This window comes from Ovis canadensis, chromosome 3, assembly GCF_042477335.2.
Source record: "Ovis canadensis isolate MfBH-ARS-UI-01 breed Bighorn chromosome 3, ARS-UI_OviCan_v2, whole genome shotgun sequence".
NCBI lineage: Eukaryota > Metazoa > Chordata > Mammalia > Artiodactyla > Bovidae > Ovis > Ovis canadensis.
Genome location: NC_091247.1, coordinates 189,707,429 through 189,734,318, shown reverse-complemented (window position 1 = coordinate 189,734,318; position 26,890 = coordinate 189,707,429). Strand labels below are relative to the sequence as shown.

General features: G+C 37.8%; 1 protein-coding gene across 4 annotated transcripts in view; it reads right to left on the bottom strand.

Annotated features, from left to right (window-relative positions):
* The window catches only part of DENND5B (DENN domain containing 5B), a 228,650-nt gene that overhangs the window by 56,072 nt on the left and 145,688 nt on the right, over window positions 1–26,890 (bottom strand). For 2 of the 4 annotated variants that reach the window (XM_069585400.1, XM_069585401.1), the window contains 5 exons: window positions 26,341–26,528; window positions 20,544–21,080; window positions 17,608–17,839; window positions 13,546–13,696; window positions 5,615–6,174 (listed from right to left, as the gene is read on the bottom strand). In XM_069585400.1, the coding sequence (XP_069441501.1) occupies window positions 6,081–6,174; window positions 13,546–13,696; window positions 17,608–17,839; window positions 20,544–21,080; window positions 26,341–26,528 (1,202 nt within the window). In that variant the 3' untranslated portion in view covers window positions 5,615–6,080. Of the gene's footprint in view, window positions 1–5,614; window positions 6,175–13,545; window positions 13,697–17,607; window positions 17,840–20,543; window positions 21,081–26,340; window positions 26,529–26,890 lie in introns of those variants that run through there. The other 2 variants (XM_069585398.1, XM_069585399.1) reach the window with 1 other exon arrangement.

Sequence of the window (26,890 nt, the reverse complement as noted above, 5' to 3'; positions counted from 1 at the left end):
GTATCTTTTTGAATTAGCCTTTTTTTCAGATAAATACCCAGAAATAGAACTACAATAAAATATGTCAATAGAATGATACAATAGCTTTTAGTTTTTAGAGAAACACCCGTACTGTTTTCCATAGTGACCTCCCTGATTTACATCCCCATCAACAGTGTACAAGGGTTCTATTTTCTCCATTTACTCACCAACATTTGTTATTTGTGGTCTTTTTGATGACAGCCATTTTGACAAGTGTGAGGTGATATTTGGGGCTTCCCTGGTAGCTCAGCTCATGAAGACCACCTGCAATGCAGGAGACCCCGGCAGGAGACCCTGGTTTGATTCCTGCATCAGGAAGATACCTTGGAGAAGGGATAGGCTACCTACTCCAGTTTTCTTGGGCTTCCCTGCTGGCTCAGATGGTAAAGAATCCACCTGCAGTTCAGGAGACCTGGGTTGGGAGGAATCCCTGGAGGGAGGCATGGCAACCCACTCCAGTATTCTTGCCTGGAGAATCCCCATGGACAGAGGGGCCTGGTGGGCTGCAGTCCATAGGGTCACAAGAGTTGGACATGACCGAGTGACATACGCATGAGGTGTTATTTCACTGTGGTTTTAACTTAGACTTCTCTGATGATTAACGATGTTGAGCATCTTTTCCTGTGCCTGTTGGCCATTTGTGTATGTCTTCTTTGCAAAAATTTCTATCCCGACTTTCTGCTCATTTTTAATTGTTTTTTTTTTTTTTGATGTTGAGTTGGATGAGCCATTTATTTATGCTGGATATTAATCCCTTATCAGTCATATCATTTGCAAATATTTTCTCCCATTCAGTAGGCTGTCTTCTGGTTTTCCTGATGGCTCCCTTTGCTATGCAAAAATTTTAAGTCTAATTAGGTCTCATTTATTTATTTTTGGTTTTATTTTCTTTAGGAGACAGATCCAAAAAAATTCTGTTACAATTTATGTCAAATAGTGTTCTATGTTTTCTTCATATATCAAATTATTTTAAAAGATTTATCAGCTCTTAATTTATCATGCCCATGACTGCATTCATTGCACTATTCTAGAACTATTTACTCTTGATATATCCCTGAGAGCACAGAGCTATACACAAGAAGTGAATTTATACTTTTGCCATCTAGCAAGTCACACTGAATGACTGACAATCGATGATTTAAAATGTATTATTAATATAGCATCCAATTTACAAAAAAGCTTAAAATCAGAGTGCTGCTTCTTTTGTTGCTCTTTAAATAATTTACGCATGCCTTTGGTTTCAAACTGATGAATCATCTAATTTCAGTCTGCTATTTAGAGGAACACTGAATAATTATGATAAAAATGGTAGCAAAGTAAAGTAGCCCCTCTTAAAATAGTTTTTTTTAAAAAAAATAATAGGTTTATATTGAGAAAAAAATGCAAAGAGCTAGTGACAGATCTTTGAAGTAGAATCCGTGGAAATGTCCCTAAAGCAAAAGATCAATGTAAGACTGTATAAGACTGTAAAAAAGGATATTGAAAAGGAAGATTCAGGAAAAAAGCACATCAAGACACTGAAAAAGATTCTCTGCTTCATCAAAATTTAGTTAGACCCCTGGAACTTCTCCTAAGCCTATCTATGGATTTCTTTGTAAAATTCAGTTTTAGTAAGAAACTTATTAAGTCAGCTTAGCAGAAACCATTTCCCCTCTCATTATATGATCATTCTGGACATCCGATCAAGTTCTGAATTCTCCACCATCCCCCAGGTGATGTCAAATCACTCAGGTCTGTCTTCAGCAAGAATCCTATTAGGTCAGCTCACTCAGAATCCCCCTTTACCCCTGATGTTCCCTCTTGGTAATTTCCTACTCACTGATCTCCACTCTGCTCCTTGGTGATAAATTCCATGTCCATGCAATATTCAGAGAAGCCTCTAATCTCCCTCTCCACTGCAAGACTCCACTGCAGTGGTCTCTATACCTTAAATAAAGGAACTCTCTTCAACAAGTGTCATGAAATTTGTTTTTTTTAAGAACTCGGAAGCAAAATATAAATACTAGCTGATTAATCTATGTAGTAAATAAAGAGGAAGAGTAAAATATAAGTAACATAATCTATAAAGACCTGGAGGCCTTGGAAACAGCCCCGTAGCCAGAGGGGGGGAAAAAAAAACAACCCCAAACCAAACCCTGTCATGTATGATAGTAGAATTTGCTCAGATTAAAAAATTAGGGTTACTAAACAAATAGTGAAAATATGAGGTGGATTATAAACACCAGCTAATGAACTTATATAATGAATAAAGGAAGGAGCAAAATACACATGGCTGAACATTTCTCCTGGTAGGCAAACTGGAAAAGCACAAAAGATAAGGATAAATATTCACTTTCAGGATATAACTAGCATTTCATTCTTTGAGACAAAAAGCCCAGTTTAATTTTATTTTCAAAACAGGGAAATGGGCATCTGCTTAAAAAATTACTATGAAGTCTATACATTCCTCAACTTGTTAAATCATTTATTCTTTATATTATTAAACCTCACTTATTAAGTATAGTTTTACCAAAGAAGAATATATTTGCTCAAATGCTAAAGACTGCTTATTTGTTTTAGTTTTGTAAGTAGTATACGAGATTCTAACAGTTGATCAATCATTTGCATAGTCATGGTTATAAATCCCTTTACCCTGTAACTAATTCTGAGACCTATTCTCTTTCAGTCAGACTACAATCTAGGTGAAAATGTAATGTTTTCAGACTACAACTCAGCTAAAAATGTAATTCTTGATGCTCTGTGTGGAAATGGGAAAATTTGAGATTATATATAAGATTAAATGCAATAAAATATCGCAGGAAGATTTTAAACCTGAAATCTTTCCTCCTAAGCACTCCTTGCTTCCTTTCCCTACTTTATTTTTCTTCACAAACTTTATCACTTTCTGACAGATTATTTATTTTATATATTAATAAGTTCCTTGTTTGCTTTCTCATGCTGAAAGAAGGGATTTTTGTTATTTTGTTCATTGTTAAACTCCCAATGAACAGGACAGTGTCATATATAGTATGGGTTCCATAAATATTTTTCAAATGAATGAATGAGCACTTTAATGCTATCAAAAGGAAATAAAAACCATTTAAATTAAGTGTCTGCCCATGTCACACTGATTCAAAAAATTAGGATAATTTATAAACATGAAAGAAAATGAATGAACTGATGACTTAGTCATCCATTTGTGAAAAATAAAACACTGTATCTAGTACAATCATCTGGAAAGTCTGAATCCCCATAACGGTCAACATCTCTTAGTGCATTTCAAGTTCACTGTTTATAAAAGCAAGGATAGCTCTTCACTGGAGGCTGAAACTCTACAAATTAACTAAGGTAAGTAAGTGAGTAAAAATTACAGTCATTAGCTATTTACTTCCATCTCATAAGCAGCATATTAATTCTCTCTGCAACCTTCCTCCCCAAGACTTTAGTATAAACACTTGCATTTCTATAGGAAAGGAAGATTTCATCCTGAACATATAACTTTTCCACCTTTCTAGTGAATCATCCTCTTTCACGGTCTTCATTAGAGTTGAAGCAACCTACTTAAATAAGAGAGTTCAATCAAATAAAGCTTTTTAAAAATCCACAGTTCACTTTACTGCATAGTATTCTTTTTCCAAATATGTAAAAGAATGCTGGTACTGAAGATTTTCCACATCTTTTCACAGTCCTTATGAATTAGACATCATGAACATGGTGCCAGAAATAAGGAAACCCAGGTTCTAATCCTAACTCTGCTACTAATCCAAGCTTGTACACTTACCAACAGGTAATGATGACACTCTTTCAGGGTTAGGCTCTTTGATCTCAATCTTTGCTTCATGCAACTCTTTATGAGGCAAAATGGCACCTGAGAATGTACCCTGCTTCCCAGGGTATTATCCTATCTTCTTTTGGGTCCACCCCTCTTCACAGAGTCCAGAGTAAGGCAGGGACGAGGCATCTGAGAGTTCTTTCATTCTGAAAGACCTCATCAGATTGGTATGACAGGCTGTTGCTGAACTCTCTTATATTCAGTATTTTAGGTTATTCAAAATTTCTTAGGGGGCTACCAAAGTAAAACATCCAGCTCAATAGCAACAAAAGGCATACATCACCTTTGTATTAGAGTGACAGAGCCAGGTATATATAGTACAATGGTTAAGTGCTTGGGCTCTGAATTAGTAGACCTAAGTTTGAATCCTAGTTTCACCACTTCCTAGCTGTGTGATCCTGAAGCAAGCTCTTGATCATCTCTGAGCCTCCATCATAAAATGCGTAAAACAATATAGGTTTATATGTAGGGATATGCTTATAATAAGGATCAAAGGACTAATATACTTAATGCAGTCAGCAAAGAAGCTAGTGCACACCAGCTTAATAATACTAGCTATTATCAGCAGTATCTCCACAACTAACACTCTCTTGGCATGGAGAAGGCTCCACTGGCAGGAAAGGCACTGCTTTTGAAAGCAGGGGAAAAAAAGGGGGCTACAAGGAAGGATAATTAAGTAAAGCAATGATGAAAATTAACAATTTTTTTGACTGAGATCTGAAAGGAGATGGATATTTATAATAATAAATACAAGCATACATTTCATTGCACTTCAAAGATACTGCATTTTATACAAATTGAAAGTTAGTAGCAACCTGTGCTGTCAGAGGGTCGTTAGCATTTTTTAGCAATAAAGTATCTGAAATTAAGGTAACTGTATTGTTTTTTTAGATATGCTTTTGCACACTTAATAGATAACAGCACAGTGTAAACATATGCACTGGCAAACCAAACTTGCTTTATTGTGATATTCTCTTTACTGTGGTGATCTGGAACCAAAATCGGAGATCTCTGAGGTATGCCTGTACTACACTCTGAAAGCAAAGGAAATGGCGATATATACAGTATTGTGACTGTTTTCCTTAATTCATTGTTATTGTTGCTTAGTCGCTAAGTTGTGTCTGATTCTTTGCATTGGAAGACAAAGAGTCTTAACTACTGGACCACTGGTGAAGTTCCTGTGTCTGACTCTGCAATCCCATGGATTTAGCCTGCCAGGCTCCTCTGTCCATGGGATTTCCTAGGCAAGAATACTGGAGAGGGTTGCCATTTCCTACTCCCGAGGATATTCCCGACCCAGGGATGGAACTTTTGTCTCCTATATCAGCAGGTGGATTCTTTACTGACGGGGCTTCCCTGGTAGCTCAGTTGGTAAAGAATCCACCTGCAATGCAGGAGACTCTGGTTTGATTCCTGGGTTGGGAAGATCCGCTGGAGAAGGGATAGGCTACCCACTCCAGAATTCTTGGGCTTCCCTGTGGCTCAGCTGGTAAAGAATCTGCCTACAATGTGGGAGAACTGGGTTCGATCTATGGGTTGGGAAGATCCCCTGGAGAGGAGAAAGGCTACCCACTCCAGTATTCTGGCCTGGAGAATTGCATGGACTGAATAGTCCATGGGGTCGCAAAGACTTGGACATGACTGAGCAACTTTCTCTTTCACCAGAGAAGCCTTTCTTAATTCATACACACCCTCTTTTGTCCTATCACCATAGTTTTCCCACATGTAAACCTAAATGAATCAATAATTTGACACATTTCAGAAACATATTTAATGGGACACTTTTAGGTAAGAAAACGGTAAGGATTTTATTCCCTTCAGGTTATTAAAAATAGGACAGTAACTACACAAATACAAGGATCTACAAATATTATCACATATATGCACCCCAAGAAACTCCAACAGCACAATACTTAGCTTAAATAGTATTCAGTAAATTAAACCAAGCATTATTGTCACATATGGTAATTTACCAAGTTTTTTTTTTTTTTTTCCTGACAATAAAATCATGACAAGCATCGTGAGAAATAAAAAGGTAAGTACCAAAACTTCTCCAACAAATAGCTCAGCAGCTCATCTGGAAGATAGAAACATCACATTTTTTAGCCATTTTTCAAGAACCTGCATAATATTATCAATATTTAGTTTAGGTCACTAAGGTTAAAAGGCGTAATTCCGTATGTTTTACTCTCCTCAGTTTACCCAAACACAACTGATTCTCCACCTGCCTTCTGACAATTCTGGTGGCTCAATGGCACTCCATTTTGTACACCCAACCTCCATCACAGTCTTTTACCATTTCTTTGCCACTGCTTGGCTTTTCCTTTTTCTTCTCTGAGCATCTTTAAGAAAATCACAGATGTTATAGAATGTTAGCGTGTTTACAGATCACAAAAGAGGCAAATGATTCCAAATGTTCAAGCATTCTAAGTGGCCAGGAATGAACTAAATTTCAAAATTGCCAATTTCCAATTCAAAATCTTCTTTCCAACTTAACATATTCCCCATTACCAGTCTTTGAGTTCTCTTCTTACAAAATATTCCTTTATTACACACCTGTATTCACCTCCTGCCAAAGCAGAAGACTCAGATTTGCTCCCTGGTCCAGGAAGATCCCTTGGAAAAGGAAATGGCAACCCACCAGCATTCTTGCCTAGGAAATCCCATGGACAGAGGAGCCTGGTGGGCTACAGTTCAGTTCAGTTTGATCACTCAATCGTGTCTGACTCTTTGAGACCCCATGAACTGCAGCACACCAGGCCTCCCTGTCCATCACCAACTCCCAAAGTTTACTCAAACTCATGTCCACTGAGTCAGTGACATCATCCAAACATCTCATCCTCGTCGTCCCCTTCTCTTTCTTCCCGCCTTTAATCTTTCCCAGCATCGGAGTCTTTTCAAATGAGTGAGTTCGTCCCATCAGATGGCCAAAGAATTGGAGTTTCAGCATCAGTCCTTCCAAGGAATATTCAGGACTGATTTCCTTTAGGATGGACTGGTTGGACCTCCTTGCAGTTCAAGGGACTCTCAAAAGTCTTCTTCAATACCACAGTTCAAAGCATCAATTCTTTGAAGCTCAGCTTTCTTTATAATCCAACTCTCATGTCCATACATGACTACTAGAAAAACCATAGCATTGACTAGATGGACCTTTGATGGCAAAGTAATGTCTCTGCTTTTCAATATGCTGTCTAGGTTGGCCATAACTTTATTTCCAAGGAACAAGCATCTTTTAATTTCATGGCTGCAGTCACCATCTGCAGTGATTTTGGAGCCCCCCAAAATAAAGTCTCTCACTCTTTCCATTGTTTCCCCATCTTTTTGCCATGAAGTGATAGGCCAAGATGCCATGATCTTAGCTTTCTGTATGTTGAGTTTTAAGCCAACCTTTTCACTTTCATCAAAGAGGCTCTTTAGTTCTTCACTTCCTGCCATATGGCTGGTGTCATCTGCATATCTGAGGTTATTGATATTTCTCCCGGCAATCTTCGGCAATCTTAATTCCAGTTTGTGCTTCATCCAGCCCAGTGTTTCTCATGATGTATTCTGTATATAAGTTAAATAAGCAGGGTGACAATATACAGCCTTGATGTACTCCTTTTCCTATTTGGAACCAGTCTGCTCTTCCACGTGCAGTTCTAACTGTTGCTTCCTGACCTGCATACAGATCTCTCAAGAGGCAGGTCAGGTGGTCTGGTATTCCCATCTCTTTCAGAATTTTCCACAGTTTGTTTTGATCCACACAGTCAAAAGCTTGGCAAAACTCTATTAGCCTTTGCCCTACTTCATTCTGTACTCCAAGGTCAAATCTGCCCGCTACTCCAGGTGTTTCTTGACTTCCTACTTTTGCATTCCAGTCCCCTATAATGAAAAGGACATCTTTTTTGGGTGTTAGTTCTAAAAGGTCTTGTAGGTCTTCACAGAACCGTTTAACTTCAGCTTCTTCAGCATTATTGGTTGGGGGAAAGACTTGGATTACTGTGATATTGAATGGTTTGCCTGGGAAACTAACAGAGATCATTCTGTCGTTTTTGAGATTACATCCAAGTACTGCATTTTGGACTCTTTTGTTGACTATGATGGCTACTCCATTTCTTATAAGGGATTATTGTCCATAGTAGTAGATATAATGGTCATCTGAGTTAAATTCACTCATTCCAGTCCATTTTAGTTTGTTGTTTCCTAAAATGTCGACGTTTACTCTTGCCATCTCCTGTTTGACCACTTCCAATTTGCCTTGATTTGTGGACCTAACATTCCAGGTTCCTAGGCAATACTGCTCTTTACAGCATCGGACTTTCCTTCTAACACCAATCACATCTGCAGCTGGCTGTTGTTTTTGCTTTGGTGTGGCGCTGGAATGGCTGTGAGGAGGTACCCCACGTCCAAGGTCAGAGAAGCCCCAGCCAAGATAGTAGGTGCTGGAGTGGTGGTTGTGCGGCGCTAGAGTGGCTGAGAGGAGATACCCCACGTCCAAGGGCAAAGGTGAAGCCCTAGCAAGATGGCAGGAGGGGCGAATTTGCGTTTAGAATCAAACCCCATTCCCGCCAGACATGCTCAGAGGGCTCAAACAAACTGTGTGCACACCAGGACCTAGAGACCCCACAGAGACCGAGACACAACTGTTTGAGTGTTCCTGTGGAGGTATGGGTCTGCAGTGGACTGCCGCAGGGGCAGGGCCTCTGGGTGCAGCATACTTGGGTATGGCATAAGCCCTCTTGGAGGAAGTCGCCTAACCCTAACAGAGCTGCCAGAACTTACACAAGACTGGGAAACAGACTCTTGGATGGCACAAACAGACCTTGTGTGCACCAGGACCCAGGAGAAAGGAGCAGTGACCCCACAAGAGACTGACTCAGACTTGCCTGGGAGTGTCCAGGAGTCTCCGGCAGAAGGGTGGGTCAGTGGTAGCCTGCTGCAGGGTTGGGGGTATTGAGTGTAGCAGTACATGCATGGGATATTTTGACGGAGGCCACCATTATCTTCATTATCTCCACCACAGTTTGGCCCCAGATAAATAGCAGGGAGGGAACACAGCTCCACCCATCAACAGAAAATTGGATTAAAGATTGAGAGGAACAACCCCACGTCCAAGGAGCAGCGGCTGCACGGGGGAGGGCCAGGAAGAGCTACTCCACGTTCAAGGTCAGGAGGGGCAGCTGTGAGGAGATACCCTTTGTCCAAGGTAAGAGAAACCCAAGTAAGATGGCAGGTGTTGCGAGAGGGCACAAGAGGGTAGACCCACTAAAACCATAATCACAGAAAACTAGCCAATCTGATCACATGTACCACGGCCTTGTCTAATTCAATGAAATTAAGCCATGCTGTGTGGGGCCACCCAAGACGTACAGGTCATGGTGGAGAGGTCTGACAGAATGTGGTCCACTGGAGAAGGGAATGGCAAACCACCTCATTATTCCTGCCATGAGAACCCCATGAACAGTATGAAAAGGCAAAATGATAGGATACTGAAAGAGGAACTCCCCAGGTCAGTAGGTGCCCAGTATACTACTGGAGATCAGTGGAGAAATAACTCCAGAAAGAATGAAGGGATGAAGCCAAAGCAAAAGCGATACCCAGTTGTGGATGTGACTGATGATAGAAGCAAGGTCTGATGCTGTAAAGAGCAATATTGCAGAGGAACCTGGAATGTTAGGTCCATGAATCAAGGCAAATTGGAAGTGGTCAAACAGGAGATGGCAAGAGTGAACGTCGACATTCTAGGAATCAGCAAACTAAAATGGACTGGAATGGCTGAATTTAACTCAGATGACCACTATATCTACTACTGTGGGCAGGAATCCCTCAGAAGAAATGGAGTAGCCATCATGGTCAACAAAAGAGTCCAAAATGCAGTACTTGGATGCAATCTCAAAAACAACAGAATGATCTCTGTTCGTTTCCATGGCAAAGCATCCAATATCACCATAATCCAAGCCTATGCCCCAACCAGTAACGGTGAAGAAGGTGAAGTTGAACAATTCTATGAAGATCTAAAAGACCTTTTAGAACTAACACACAAAAAAGATGTTTTTTTTTTTATTATAGGGGACTGGAATGCACAAGTAGGAAGTCAAGAAATACCTGGAGTAAAGGGAAATTTGGCCTTGGAGTACAGAATGCAGCAGGACAAAGGCTTATACAGTTTTGCCAAGAGAACGCATTGGTCATAGCAAACACCCTCTTCCAACAACACAAGAGACGACTCTACACATGGACATCACCAGATGGTCAACACTGAAATCAGACTGATTATATTCTTTGCAGCCAAAGATGGAGAAGCTCTATACAGTCAGCAAAAACAAGACTGGGAGCTGACTGTGGCTCAGATCATGAACTCCTTATTGTCAAATTCAGACTTAAATTGAAGAAAGTAGGGAAAACCACTAGACCATTCAGGTATGACCTAAATCGAATCCCTTATGATTATACAGTGGAAGTGAGAAATAGATTAAAAGGACTAGATCTGATAGACAAGAGTGCCTGAAGAACTATGGACTGAGGTTCGTGACATTTTACAGGAGACAGAAATCAGGACCATCCCCATGGAAAAGAAATGCAAAAAAGCAAAATGGCTGTCTGGGGAGGCCTTACAAATAGCTGTGAAAAGAAGAGAAGTGAAAAGCAAAGGAGAAAAGGAAAGATATTCCCATTTGAATGCAGAGTTCCAAAGAATAGCAAGAAGAGATAAGAAAGCCTTCCTCAGTGATCAATGCAAAGAAATAGAGGAAAACAATAGAATGGGAAAGACTAGAGATCTCTCCAAGAAAATTAGAGATACCAAGGGAACATTTCATGCAAAGATGGGCTTGATAAAGGACAGAAATTGTATGGACCTAACAGAAGCAGAAGATATTAAGAAGAGGTGGCAAGAATACACAGAACTGTACAAAAAAAGCTTCATGACCCAAATAATCACGATGGTGCGATCACTCACCTAGATCCAGACATCCTGGAATGTGAAATCAAGTGGGCCTTAGAAAGTAAACTAGTGGAGGTGGTGGAATTTCAGTTGAGCTATTTCAGATCCTGAAACATGATGCTGTGAAAGTGCTGCACTCAATATGCCATCAAATTTGGAAAACTCAGCAGTGGCCACAAGACTGGAAAAGGTCAGTTTTCATTCCAATCCCAAAGAAAGGCAATGCCAAAGAATCCTCAAACTACTGCACAATTGCACTCATCTCACATGCTAGTAAAGTAATGCTCAAAATTCTCCAAGCCAGACTTCAGCAATACGTGAACTGTGAACTTCTTGATGTTCAAGCTGGTTTTAGAAAAGGCAGAGGAACCAGAGATCAAATTGCCAACATCCGCTGCATCATCAAAAAAGCAAGAGAGTTCCAGAAAAACATCTATTTCTGCTTGGTTGACTATGCCAAAGCCTTTGACTGTGTGGATCACAATAAACTGTGGAAAATTCTGAAAGAGATGGGAGTACCAGACCACCCGACCTGCCTCTTGAGAAACCTATATGCAGGTCAGGAAGCAACAGTTAGAACTGGACATGGAACAACACACTGGTTCCAAATAGGAAAAGGAGTATGTCAAGGCTGTATATTGTCACCCTGCTTATTTAACTTACATGCAGAGTACATCATGAGAAATGCTGAGCTGGAAGAAGCACAAGCTGGAATCAAGACTGCCGGGAGAAATATCAATAACCTCAGATATGCAGATGACACCACCTTTATGGCAGAAAGTGAATTAAAAAGCCTCTTGATGAAAGTGAAAGTGGAGAGTGAAAAAGTTGGCTTAAAGCTCAACATTCAGGAAACTAAGATCATGGCATCTGGTCCCATCACTTCATGGGAAACAGTTGGGGCAACAGTGGTTAACTTTATATTCTTGGGCTCCAAAATCACTGCAGTTGGTGACTGCAGCCATGAAATTAAGACACTTACTCCTTGGAAGGAAAGTTATGACCAACCTAGATAGTATATTGAAAAGCAGAGACATTACTTTGCCAACAAAGGTCCGTCTAGTCAAGGCTATGGTTTTTCCAGTAGTCATGTATGGATGTGAGAGTTGGACTGTGAAGAAAACTGAGTGCTGAAGAACTGATGCTTCTGAACTGTGGTGTTGGAGAAGACTCTTGAGAGTCCCTGGACTGCAAGGAGGTCCAACCCATCCATCCTATAGGAGATCAGTCCTGGGTGTTCACTGGAAGGAATGATGTTAAAGCTGAAACTCCAATACTTTGGCCACCTCATACGAAGAGTTGACTCACTGGAAAAGAACCTGATGCTAGGAGGGATTGGGGGCAGGAGAAGAAGGGGATGGCAGAGGATGAGATGGCTGGATGGCATCACTGACTTGATGGGTATGAGTTTGAATGAACTCCAGGAGTTGGTGATGGACAGGGAGGCCTGGCGTGCTGCAATTCATGGGTTCCCAAAGAGCTGGACACTACTGAGTGACTGAACTGAACTGAACATGGCTCCGCCCATCAGAACAAGACCCAGTTTCCCTCTCAGTCAGTCTCTCCCATCAGGAAGCTTCCATAAGCCTCTTATTCTTCTACATCAGAGGGCAGACAGGGTGAATATCACAATCACAGAAAACTAACTAATCTGATCACACAGACCACAGCCTTGTCTAACTCAATGAAACTATGAGCCATGCTGTATAGGGCCACCTAAGATGGATGGCTCATGGTGGAGAGTTCTGAGAAAATGCAGTCCACTGGAGAAGGGAATGGCAAACCACTTCAGTATTCTTGCCTTGAGAACCCCATGAACTGTATGAAAATGGGCTATAGTCTGTGCGGTTGCAAAGAGTCGGACAGGACTGAGTATACATACAGGTATTCATCTAAAATCAAGAATTCCTTTAAACCCAAGTAAGTGTTTTCAATTCTAACCATATTCAAATATTTTCTGAATGGGATCATCTACCATAAAGAATGATAGGGTTTATCTTTATTTTTGGTTGTTTTGTAATTTCTGCACCTGATATTTAAAAGTACTAAATGGTGGCATGGGTCGAATTGTGTCTCCCTAAAATAAATGCTGAAATCTTAATCCCAACACCTGTGAATTTGATCTTATTTGGAAATAGGTCTTTGCAGATGTTAAGATAAGGCCATTAGGATGGGCCCTGATCCAACATGACTGGTGTCCTCATAAGAAGAGAAATACTTGAACATAGACAAGCGATAGTAGCCATGTGAAGTAGAGGCAGAGACCGAGTTATGTTACTATAAGCCAAATATTGCCTGGGGCCACCAGAAGTTGGAAAACACAAGAAAGGATCCTCTCCTACAGGCTTTGGAAGGAGCATAGCACTACCAACATTTTGATTTTGGACTTACAGCTTCCAGAACTATGAAAGAATAAATTTGTCATTTTAAGCCACCAAGTTTGCAGTACTTTGTTACAGCAGTCCTAGGAAACTAATATGGACAGTGAAGGCATAACTTTTCTAATTCCATTAGACAGTATTAGCATTATATTTAAACAGTCATTTAAAACTATTCCTAAGCGCACATTACTTCAACAAGAAAAAAATCTCTACTTTTGCATTTTCTTACATGATGAAATTAAAAGTCAAATACTCGTTATCAATTCATATTTCAAGCAGATTAATTTGGTTTTCAAAAAAGTAATGACTGATAAAATCTTTAATAGTTAAGCAGTCCCCATAAGAGGTGCAGAGCACTGTGCCCTTCATTCACTCTTTCAACCAACGACTCAAAAGAAGAACATGCTTACTTGTTATTAGTCGGTCCTGTTGCCAAGACATCAGACTGTAACTTTGGAAAAAATCCTTGCTCATATTTGCCTTGACCAATTTTCATATCAAGCAGATGTGGGTGGATAGCAGTGTGATCCATTTTCATCAGTCGCTGTTCAATTGACTGGGCTATAAATTAAATTTATAACATGTTAGAAACATTTCATTGGCTAAACCTTAAAAGATAATGCTTCCTCTACTCATGCAGTGACAAGAAACTCAATCTTTGTGATAGTCTGAAATAGATTTTTACAAAAGCTCTTCAGAAATCAGTATAATGTAAGTATAAAAAGGTTAGTTTTAAGTAAATACTAGATAATGAATTTTCATACTATTTTCTGCATGTGGCAAAAGCAGGGCAGTGGGGTTAAAAAATAATCTATAATTTAGTACTGAAACAGTTTCCCGTGAGTGGGAAATTCATATTCTTAATGAAAATATGGTTCTAAGTACAACATTAAAGAAAATGATGGCAAATAAAATATCTTCCTTGAGCTGAAAGACAAATTAGAGAAGGTAAAAGCAAGCACTATAGCCCTATGTTACTTTATTTCTTTGTGCAAAGATCCATTAAATATTCATGCTTTTCCACTTGTAAAAAACAAGGAACTGTGTAAAGTCTATTACCTTTACTTTTAGCAACAGTCTCATTCTCATTAGGAGTTATTTAAAAGTGTTCATTAGATCAAAATGGGTAATGCAGAGAAAAATAAAATAAGCAGGCATTTAGAAAATGTCCAGAGAATAAAAAACTGTCATTTCAAGAATAATATAGGCCAGAGTTAAAAAATAGAAATTACTCAATATTTCTATTTTAAAACCACTGAAAGTTGAGAGATGTTTCAAAGGCTCAGGAAAGAAACTGTGAACTATTTCTCTGGTTAAAAAAAATCTGATCTTAAATGTCTTTATCAATTGAATTTATAAGAGAAAACATTAATACTCGTAACCTTGCCTAGAGATTACTGCTGGGAAGGACAAACAGTAACTGTGTGTGTGATGAACAGAACACACTGTGGGCACTGCCAATCTTGGGATCTGAGAGAAGTAAAAAGGTATTTTCTTATAAATATTTCACAGAATCAGTTTACTTTGCCCTATTCAATACCAGCAGATTGAGTATTGCTGGTTCTTCTCCATATATATTCTAAAGAAAATCTTTGGGGTGGGAAGAGGTCTGTGAATCATACATTTCACTCTAGTCAAAAGAATCTACTTAAGATCATCTTATGTGAGATCAATGCTTCCCAGCCAGTGTTTGTGTCTGCAGAATTAAGAGATGTGTACAGAAGGCGTTATTACACTAAACTTCAAAGTGTGAGACATCTACTTTAAGCTTTCCTAATTTTTCTTTATAACTCATATGAATTTATCCAAAACTTTTTAAAATTTCATTTTAATGTGTAACTTGTAACTTCTCTCAAAATACAGTCCATATATTCTGGACTGGGCAAAAGGGTGTCATGCTTTAATGCAGTGATATTTAATTTTCAATGATGCCCTCTGACTTTCCACAACAGTATATATATATTCTTAATGCTTCCTAATTTTATAAAACACAATTAGATTTAGGCAAATAATGCTTAGATTCATGGTGTGGAATTCTCTGAAGTCCCCGCCAATTTTATGTTCCATGAACTACTACAAAATTTCACCTCTGCCAAAAAGTGCTTCTACCCTCACAAAAGGAAAAAAAGAAAAGTAGCATCAGTTTTTCTGTTGGATTTAAAGTGATAGAAAAACCCATCTGATATTGAGTTATTTTCCTTTAGTTAGGAAGCTCTGTAGAAACAAAAATAGTGATTCACAATTAATTATCTGGGTTTATAAGATTGCCACAGGGAGCACAATGCAATGTTACATTTCAGTGATTATACCATCAGTGAATACTGAACATTCAGAAATTATTAAATGCCTGCTTCAAGAGGTCATAGGCCTGTTGTTAGACTTTCAAGGGTTTGTGCCAAAACTAATTTTCTGTGATCGGTAAGGAATAAGAAAACTCTGCGTTACTAGCAATTTGTTGTCTTTCTGCAAAGAAATCATGAGGTTCTGGTGCCACAATATCAGCAGCAGATAGCCTCTGCCTAAAGCGTTCACCTGCAAATCAAAATTCTTTTTAGTTGAGGCAAAATAGAAACAAAAGCAAAACAACAAAGGACCAAAAAAAACAAAAGATACACAATAAAATTCAATGTCAACAACAAAATCCCAATCTCTATAGCTTCTGTTGGGGCTGGGATGGGGGTGAGGGTGAGGTAAGTCTTTTAAAAGATAAAAGTCTATTACCTTTTACCTGATAAAAGAAATAACTGCACCATTCATGAGAGACAGATATAGTCACAGTCAACTGTCTCCCTTTAAAGAAAGTCTTTGATAAATTAAGTTCCTGGGAGACTATTCCTAAACTTAGTTTAATCTCTTTCAAATATGGTAAATCTATAATGGTACAGTTTTAAGAGTATTATATAATTTTTGTGATGACAGTACGAGTACCAAACTCTTGAGAGGCCAAGAATCTATTTTAATTGAAGAAACTTTCTAGAAGCATACAAATAAAGCAATCAGTACTTAGCTTCATTTAAAAAATTCTGTCAGGAAGGGAAGAATAAAATTTGCTCAAGAAGGCATTATACTATTTACATGGCTACTAAAGCACTGAAAGCCACACTACTCTCTGAACAGGCATAGACAATTTTGATCACTCTACTCCCCCAACTTTCAGAAACAGAGAGGCAACTGTCACTTTCTAAAGGGTTCCAAGGATCTACCCTCATAAGTGGGATATAACAGAATGATATTTCCTCAAGTTATCAGAAACCTCTGAAGGCTACACAAGAGACATCATTTATATACTTCTTTCCTTAAAACATGCTAGTTACAGCATCACCACACTCTTGTAACTCTGCTCTACCTCAAATGAAGCAAGAAAGGCAAGCAACAGAGGCAGAGCAAAGAAAATCTATATTTGCTGCTTTTTGCTCAAAAAAAAAAAAAAAAAGAAGGCTGCTCTCAAACAGCTTTTACACTTGAAGGGGAAGAAATAAAAGGAAGGGGCACTCAAGTGATAAAAGTCAGTTTATTGGCAGAGAAATAAACTAAGAAAGAGTTAGGAATCGGGTACAAAACTATAAAACTATGTGGACTGGTACATTTTACATGTTTATTTATTGTTTATTTATTGAAAGAACAGCTTAATGTGTTAAGACTCCAGGTGCTAGAATCAGTCAAATTCTGGTTCAAATCAGGGCTTCATCAACAACTAGCTATGCAATCACAAGCAAGTGACTTCACCTCTCAGTTTTCTCAACTGTAAGATGAAGGCAGCAATAAAACAGGCAATAAAATGTGTCTATACCTCCTCATTATGATGATCAAATGCAAAACTGTACATGAAATAGTATGTACTCAGTAAACACTTTTAATATGATTATTTATTTAACTGACTATAGTATTACACTGCCAGACAAGATCAGCCAAGACTATTAATTCTCTGAGAGAAAAACTAACATCAGGGTTGGGAAGCTCTCATTTGAATACGAGAATCTAGAGGTTTAATTTCAATAGATGAAGCTATTTTAATTAATGGTGCCACTAAAATAAATAGTTTTAATCATGTAAATTAGGTAGCAACTCAAATTTACTATGGTAAATTAATACTTATTTTCCTTAGATGAAGAGAAGAAAAGGTAAAAAGCAAAAAAAAGCAAAATAAGCAGCAAAACAAAAATTAATATTTTTTTCATTAAGGTAATAAAGAGAATAAGACAGAAATTACAGGAACCTAATAGTTCTAATCCACTCAGCTTGTTCCTGTTTTTCGTCTTCTCAGGGAAGAGGAATGTCAAGTGGGAATAGGACAGACATTAGCTCACAAAACAGAACGAAACAAAACTGCAGAAAGCATCTCTTGATATAGCACAAGGATTAACCAGGAAGTCTAAAACTGAAAATTAATTTTGTGGTTTATAAGGTCAACAATGTGTAAAAAGAAATGATCGTGGATTTTAAGCTCGTTTTTAAAGGCATGACAAATGTACCTGCTTCTTTTAAAGTGCTGCATTTCTGATAAATAGATGTCCTCAAGGTAGGTGCCCTTACATTATACAGTCTTATCTTTTCAATCCGAGAGTCAAAGACTCGAAGCAAAGGGTCTTTCTCTTCCCATTGAGACATAATTTTGTTATCAATAAAGGTGGCAAACATCTGTGTTTCAATGAAGCGTGAAAGAAATGGCAGGTATGGCTCTGGCTGGTCAGACAGGAAGGAAGCCTGTAGTGAGACAATCAGGCAATTATTAGTGCAAAGAGATCATCTTAATACTACATGATAAACCCCAAAATTATCTGTCGCTAAGGTCATTCCTTTTCAATCTTATAACATGCAAAACTAATGTATGAAATTCAAAAATCCTTAAAACTTCACTCCCCGCATCCCCCATCTTTTAAATTCATAGAATTCAGGTCACTTAAGTCATTAGTGCTGCTCCTACCTTTCAAAACTGATTTACATTCTGGTCCTCATGACCATCATGCAGGAAAAAGAGAGCACTGTTAATGAAACATGGTGGATCAGTCGCTACACGAACATCAATTATTCTCTTCACCTGCCATTAAATTTGACACCTTTTCCCCAGTGAGCTGTAATTTTTTCCACTCTCTATTCCTAGACTATGCCAAATACCTCCAAGTCATAAGGCAGCCAGGTGATTAATGGATACAATAATAGCATTAATATATGCATAAGCAATACTCTTCAAAAAAAAACCCCAACAATATGGAATTTGTGTTTATAAGTAAAATCATCTGTTCTTCAAGTAGAAGTTTTCCTAGGTGCCCAAAGTGAGAAACTGATGGATGAGTACTAATTCAAGATCAAACTCCATCCAGACCTGTGCTAACAGAATAGTCTGGGCCTTAACCACTAAAAAAATCACTGCCTGGAAAACCATCCAAAGCAAGCCAAGCCTGTTGAAAACATGTACAGCCAGCCACATGTCCCTGTTACCAGCTTGTCTGCTTGCATGGAATGGCTCGGGAAATTGTGATCAGCTTCTAATTCAAAGGGTTCATTTCTTTCCTTTGGCTCTTCAGGTCCATGCATGTAGAGGAATTCTAGTCACAACTTGGCACTAGCTAAAATTTGGAACTGGACTAATATTTCACCTACTGAGATGCCTCTGCTTTTCATTCTTTTGACTGAATGCAATGTGGCAAAAGCCAGAAGGGGAAAGGTGGAAGTATATGTTCTGACCTATTGTTGCTCTCCTTAATACTTATAGCTTTCTCCCAGCATATTTATTTAGGAAACAAGTTCTGATATTTAGGATGTCTTTGAAAAACTTCCTTACAGAAATCCACTTATTCAATTTAAGTGCCTTCATAGCTTAGATGTAGTCACACAAATCCAAATGGCCCAAGAATGGTTCATAGCAGTCTCCAGAAGTCAGCTCACCTCTTAAAAAGGTATTTTAGAGATAAATATCAACCCTACTTTTCATAGAGCAAACAGCCTTTTTTCCTAAATGGACCAAATGTCTGGCTTTTTGATATTCAGATGCTTGTGGGCTGTATCACTTTAAGTCAGCAAAGACTTGGCTTACAGGACTAGTATGTGATAGTTCTGTAAATTTTCCTAGTGAAAAATGAGATGATTACAAGCCTTCTGGAATCCAACATGAAACTTTCATTTCTCTAGGGGTTATATAAAAAGAATTCCATTTATAGTTTAAAGCTACATAAAGATTAAGAGGAAGAATGTACCAGGGCTTGATTTAGATAATAATTTGAATTGCTTCAAGGATAAATCATGAGTATACAAAGATTAGTTCCAAGCTGGCTAGGAAAAAATGTGCAGAAATGGTTAAGCTTAATGAGAAAGGAACCTAACAGCAGGAATACATTTGGATAGGTGAAGGCCTCTTAATTTATTAAAGAAGTTTTCTCTAACATAAAGTGCATCAGAATTTAACTGTTAAATGTGGTTTATATAACTATCTGAAAAATACCTGATGAAATCAGAAAAAAATCTTTTCTACTACCCACCTTTACAGAAATTTTTTGTTAACACTTATTTGGCAGATGCTCCAAGACTGTAGATTAGCTTCTTGGAACATATTAGCTTCTTTGAGAGGTCTTCCATGACACAAAGATACCATTTAGCAAAAGGCCATAATTTATTCTAATTGCAACATCATGCCTTGGCAACCATAAAGGCAAGGGACTGAACTACATCCTAGTGACCCGAAAGAGTTAATGTACACCCCTAAGTGCTCTCGTCTTGGGCAGGGGTGGTGGTGGTGGTGGTGGTGGTGGGGAAAGGAATCTGGTGAATGTGTCCAGAAAAACTGGCAGAAGAACATAGTAGACCTTAGAAAGAAGCCTCAACTTCAGCAGGACAATTAAAAGCTAGTATCATTTTCTGTCTTCCTTTTCTGATACTTCAGAACACAGTCTAACAGTCGTAAAACCTCATTTTTCTCATAAAACCTCATTTTTTTCTCTTTTGATGCTGAGATAAAAATTTACCTTCTGAAAGTAAACTGTTTGTTACCTTTATATGGGCAAGTTGTGACTTCACCGTGGGATGAAGACAAAAATCTAAGGCTTTATTAGAAAGGAATAGGCTTCATTTAACTAGATTTGATCCTAAAATATGAGTAAATAAAACTCTTACAAGGTGAGGTAGTGTTAACAGATTTGAAAAATGAATGAAATTTAAGAGTTTCTATTTCAAGTATCTTCAAAGTATAGAAAATTCAAAAATGAGGTTAAAGGCAATTTAATACATGATTCAGTGAGCAGCTTAATGAGCTAGTTCATTTACTTTCCTGTGAAATTATTTTATCTATTATAAAATAGTGGTTAAGAAAAGTTCTTAAGGGGGTGGGGGGGAATATCTGTTTTAAAAAAGTTAGCAAAATCATTAACATATAGACTATTAAGAACCATAAAAAGGGAAACTCTGGTCTTTTTACTTTATCAAAGTTTTGCATCTGTTCCCGGTTGGTCAGCCATGATTCCAGGTCCTGGGCAGTCTGAATCACAAATGCTTCATAATCTGCAAACATCTGTGTAAAGCGGTTGGCAAAGATCTCTCGGAGTTGAACATTGAGCTGGTAGTCCCTTAGTTCTGCCTCTTCACACTGCAGTTTTAAGTCTTTTTCTTTTTCACTCAGAGAGGCAGAGAGGTCCATTTTTTCCACAGTCACACCAGTCCGCTTGGCCAGAGCCTGGAGACGAGCTATGGTTTCATTGCCCTTCAGTAACTCATACATGCTGATGCTATTTGCAGAGACGTTGCCATTCTTCTTGTCATTGACCAAGTCTTTCAGAACCAGATTCTTGAGCTTGGTGGCACTCTCACTGCAATGTAGACTGCCCTCAGGAGGGATCCCAAACTGAAGAAGAACTTCAGAGAGTTCCTGGATAAAATCCACTTTATTGGGGAACTGTGGAAATTCTTCAGGCAACTCAATAAAATGGTTGTCAATATCTACAAAACACAAGTTAGCCTGAAAGAGAAAAAAGAAATACAAAGGTTTTAAAGTAAAGGAATATTATGTTCTAAAATATTCTTGCCAGCTATTATTAACAAAACTACAGGTTTCCACAGCCTTTTATGTTAACCTCCTCAGAGTTAAGAATTTTTTGTTCTTTAAAAATAAATCTCTGTTGTCAGCATTTTCCCCTATGTAAAAGAATATATATCTTTAACATATATATAAATCATTTCCTCCAGGTCTCATCAGTCTATTATAACTGATGAGGATGTGACTCTGCAATATATGGCATCCAGTAAGTATTCCTTAAACAGGTAAAAGTGCAGAGATTCATAGCACCTTACAAACAGGAGGCACAGGGTAAAATGCTCACTGAGCTTGAACTTTCTATGCCATTCCACTGCTCTAACACCATTTATAATTTAGAATTAATAATTGCTAAAACTTAGCAGCTATAGTATTCCAAAATTGAAAGAAATTGTCAAAGAGCATTACAGTTCACAGAAAATCCACAAATTTTCACTTTATCCAAAATTAGCTTCAACCTCATATATGGCAAGACCATTTCAGAAGCCAGGACAAAGAGCAGGAGACAGAGAGGGGTGGGGTTAGTGCCTCGAGAAAAGGTAAGTGACCCTTGAGTAATTCAGACTTGACTTGAATATTCTGAGTCAAGCAAAAGAAGAGGCTGAAGTAAGAGAAAATGGCTTTTTTTTTTTGAGTTTGCTTACACTCAAGATTTTGAATTAAAAGACTTTTAAATATCTTTCAAGTAGATAAAGAAAATTCAAGGGGCTAAGTACTTGCATAAAATTTGGATTATCCCTCAGGTACCTGATGACAATATATGCAAAAACAGCATTTTACCTTTATTGTTCACACCCTCTTAGTCAGAACAAGGTTGTCAGAGTAAAGGAAAACTGGGCTCCTAAATTGGGGTGGAGGAGGAGGGCAAGGTAGCCCATCACATAAAATTGATCCTGACTGTATTAGTATGCATAAGGTGAAGTCAGTAAACAGAACAGGAAGTCTCAGCTCATACTTCCCTCTACCTGGCCCCCAACAATGCCCCCAAGGTCAACAAAGACAGAATTCACACTGTCCTCTGATCTTGAATGCTAACATCCTTCGTAGCTAAGTCTGTAAAGAATCTGCCTGCAATGCAGGAGACCCAGGTTCAATCCCTGAGTTAGGAAGATCCTCTGGAGAAGGAAATGGCAATCCACTCCAGTATTCTTGCCTGGAGAATTCCATGGACAGAGAAGCCTGGCAGGCTACAGTCCATGGGGTCACAAGAGTCGGACACAACTTAGCTACTAAACCACCACCACCAAGATGAAAAAAGGAGAGCAAACACCTGGGTCTCTGTTATTCTCTTTTGATCTCTGTTCTTCTTGTTAGATATTGATAACCAAGAGTATAGCAGAGTTCCACATTAAGATCAATAAAAGCTCAAGATTTTCTGCTATCCAAAACCAGAGAATCAACAGTGACTATTTAAGCCTAAGACAACCTTTGAATCCAACCTTTTAATTCTGTAGATGAAGAAACTGAGGCCCAAGAACGGACATGATTTCCTGACACCTGTTCCAGATATGCATCTTCAAACAGCATGGTGGCTTAAGGGATTCTTTTCTTTTCCATTATGCTTCATTTCCAATGTTAATAGTTTTCTCAAAATAAAGTAAGAGCTGAAGTCATATCTTACCGAAGACAGTAGTGCTACTTACAGCTTTATTTAAATCCACATCTTTATATATGTTTCTACAGTCTCTAGAAAGTCGGATGTATTGTAAGGCTTAAAGGGAGAAACTAGGTCACCATAATTCAAATGGATGATTCAATATCTTTAAAAATGGAAGAAAAAAAATTCACTAACTTGCTAATCTAAATGTTAACCTGCAACCTCTCACCACTTAGATTTTGTACTGTCTCCATCATTAATGCCTTCCTGTTATCCTTTTCTATCCCTCTCCTTCCCCCATTAAAAGAGAAAAATGATACGTTTGGGGAAATTTTAAAGCTTGTCATGCTCATGTAATCACTGCTGTTGGCTGCTGCTAAGTTGCTTCAGTCGTGCCTGACTCTGTGCGACCCCATAGACAGCAGCCGACCAGGCTCCCCCATCCCTGGGATTCTCCAGGCAAGAACACTGGAGTGGGTTGCCATTTCCTTCTCCACACGTAATCACTACTGAGCCAAAATGTACGGCAAGGTGGGTGTTCCTGCACTGCAGTTATTGGCTTCTCTCTCCATATTCCTTCGATTCTCTCTCACTTTCCTATGCAGGCTTGCAAGGGTCCAAATTGGGGTTTTATTGCAAAGAAGAGATAGGGAGTGTAAACTTGTGTTGTATAAATTTATTGAAGACAAATCAAAGAGCCCTTTTTCTACAACAGAAAAGAACTGCATACAATAGGGTATTCTTGTAAGTCAGTTTCTCATTTTTAATACCATTAAATCTAAAAAAAATTTTTTAAACTCAAGAATGAAAAATATACTCAACATCTCAATCCAATGTTGTTTTAGGACTAAATACTTCTATAACTTTGCTAATCAACCTGCCAGAAGCCTTCATGATATGTAATTACTACCAATTAAAAACAACCCACATTCCCTCAAAAGTAATGGGACAAAGGATTGAAGCTTAATGATCTCTTTTCCCAGGAAGCCTGTTCCAATCCTAAAGGCATTCTGATTTCCTTTGTATACATTCTTCGATCTTTCATTCCTCTTATTTTTTTTAGCCTCTGCTATTGATATTTGTAAATGTCTTATTCTGGAAAACAGAACACCTCTTAAAAGGTGACTTTTTTCCTCTAGATGTCTCCCAGGATATCACACACTAGTAGTGTATGAGACAACTGTTTGCTGCATGAATGAATAAGGCTCAAGGAGATGGTCATTTTATGGAACCTTAAAAATGAAGGCGACAGAATAAAGTATCCAAAAACGTGAGGCCAGGGCAGCTCTCTCCACGTTTGGTAAGAGTTCGGCTTTCTCAATGGCTGAAGCTGGCATAAGTGTATGTCAGAGAAGAAAATTTAACAGTTTCATAGAATTTTAAGGCAAGATATGACAATAAGAAAGTAGCAAAAGCAAGATATTAACAAAAAGAAAATAGCAAAAGCAATGCTATTTCAGCTTTTCTCTTGCTTTTTGTCCACCATTCATTATAAAGATGTTAGAAAGTGAGGTACCAGTCTATAAAACTAATTCTCAGTGTTACATCCTTGCACCATCACGTTCCCATACCCCACCAAAAACAATGTAAGAAACAGCTACCTGTGCCTATCATTTTGGAATCATGGGGCTAGTGAGTGCGTAGTTAATTATAAGCCTATGTAGTTACATTAGTTAGTTAACAACTAAAGTCATATCTTCTTAAAATAATCATTTTGTAAACTTATTTTCACAACTATTCTAAGAGACTCTCTCACTATTTTTAGCTATTATTTTATTTTGCAGTTTTTAGGGAAAGGGGAATATTACTAGCCACTCTTAAAAATGATTATTTTTATAACCATTTCCTCTTCCAAATTATGTGTGTGGATTATTTCATCTCATTGTAAAACAACAGCAGAGCAAAGTGATATGCCATTAGCCTTTTCTTCTAAGTCAGTAATGCACACATGTATACTTTCTACACAGAAGCACTACTATTTTCACAGCTGATTCAGGTTATTTCATATTATTCTACTCTATGAATAGATACATATGTATACTTATTAAAGTACTGATTTAGTAAATGATTTAGAAAATCACAGGTATTACTATAAGAGCTTTCAGAGTATTTAATGTTCAGTTTTAGAGTCAGAGGATACATATAGACACATACACACAGAGGATACACATAGACACATAGAACAGAAAGATTTCCTAATAACAAATACTTCAAGCTGGCATTAAAATTCTCTAAAAGTAAATAAACAAAAATTTCTCAACAATTATTACTCATGCAAAAATGGAAACGTAACATTTGTGTCTAAACAAATATAATTTAATTAACATGTAAATAGACCAGATACTCAACAAGAAACTAAAACACATCACAGTTTAAATCTTTAAATCAAACTGTTTTTGGCTAGTCTACTTCTTTTTCCTTGAAAATTTAAAGGGCTTACTTCTTTGGACCAACAAAACACTTACATTAATTTAATAAAAGAGAAAATGAGAGTTCAGTTATAAGAAAAAAGAGGCATCCGAGAAAGATGCAGAGAGCATGCACAAGCTCAAAAGGAACAAGAAGAGTTTGCATGTGTATTCTACATGACCTGAACTGGCTACTTTCCCCTGAACAAAAATGTTCATTTTGGTAAGAAAACATTCATTAGAATAAAGCAAGAAATGGATGATTACAGGAATCATTTCTGGGTATAACATCTGTGGCTTAGTGTGTTATTTTAAATTCACTTATTAAAATGAGAATCTCTATGGGAAATAATAGCAAATAAAGTGAAGCACAGCATGAAAAACTTTACTGAGAAAGGTGCTAATTAAATGGCTAATAATATAATGTAATTAACCATTTTATGTTTTTTAATACGCCATGGCTCTCTCATCAATATTTCAATTCAAAGTCTTTACATTTCAATTCTGAGTACTACTAAAACAGCTAAAAATTAGATTCAAAATGCTTTCAATAATTCCTGTTTATTTTCTTTTGAAACAACATTGGGAAATATAACACACAGAAAGTACAGTAATCTTAAGGTGGCCTAAAAGCTAAGGGTTAGAATTTTTATCTCACGCAGCTAGCTAAGCTGACATTCAGAAAAAGTTGATAACTGGTCTTATGTCTGAAAACAAAGACTAAGTATTTAATATTTCCATGATCCTTAGTTTGCAGAAAGATTTTACTTTTCATTTGACAGAGGTTAAAAATCAAATTCACTTCAATTAATACAATAATTTTGAAGGATTTTAAAACTGCGCTGTACCACTTAAAAACAAAATTTAAAATATGAGTAAAAAAATAAAATACTATTAGAATAATAAAGCAACTAGATAATACTACTATCACTCCATCTTCACAAATTTTCAGCTGTGAAAATCTGCCAGTGTTCTGTTTTGAACCATGTTTCATTATTGACTATGTCACATAATAACCATTAGAAGTCAGGATCTGAATGCCAAGTGTCTGCCCTAGACCTACTTGGAAGATTCAGAATAGCCAGAGACGCAGTTTGGACAAAGACAATGTTATCTAACAAAAGTGGCCCTGACCTAAATAACAAAGAGCAAATGCTGCATCATTCATTTAAAGTTTTACCTCTTGAGGAAGTTCTAGCTTAGAACGGTCAGTTCCTTCTTTTGACTGAAGGCCCATCAGATAAGGGACAGGAGCATCAAGAAAATGTAGCAGAGAAGCAGGGAGGATGGGCACATAAACATGCTGCCACTGAAATGGGAACAGAAGTGTGGTGATGCCTTCAGCCACGGTCATCAGGCGTTGATAATCTGCATAGAACAACAATAACAGAAACGGAGGGGAAGATTCCAAGTCAAAACATAATCACTGCATTAAGCTTAAAAACATCAATTTCCAGAAAAATTCTTGTGCTAAAATCCTAAAGTGCTAAAATTCTTGTGCTACATTCTTGAGCTAAAATGCTTCTTCATGACCACACAGAACAGAAGTCAGTTCTACCCCATCATAATTTAAAGAGCTGAAAGGTTTCACTTGAATGATTTTCAGGGGGGTATGAGCAGGTGGGAAACATCATCAAACTTTTTGTTTATGAAAACACTGGTATGTGAACTGACATTCCTTTAAAATGCAAAGCAAACAAGAACTAATAAAATTGTTCTTGGCATTTCCC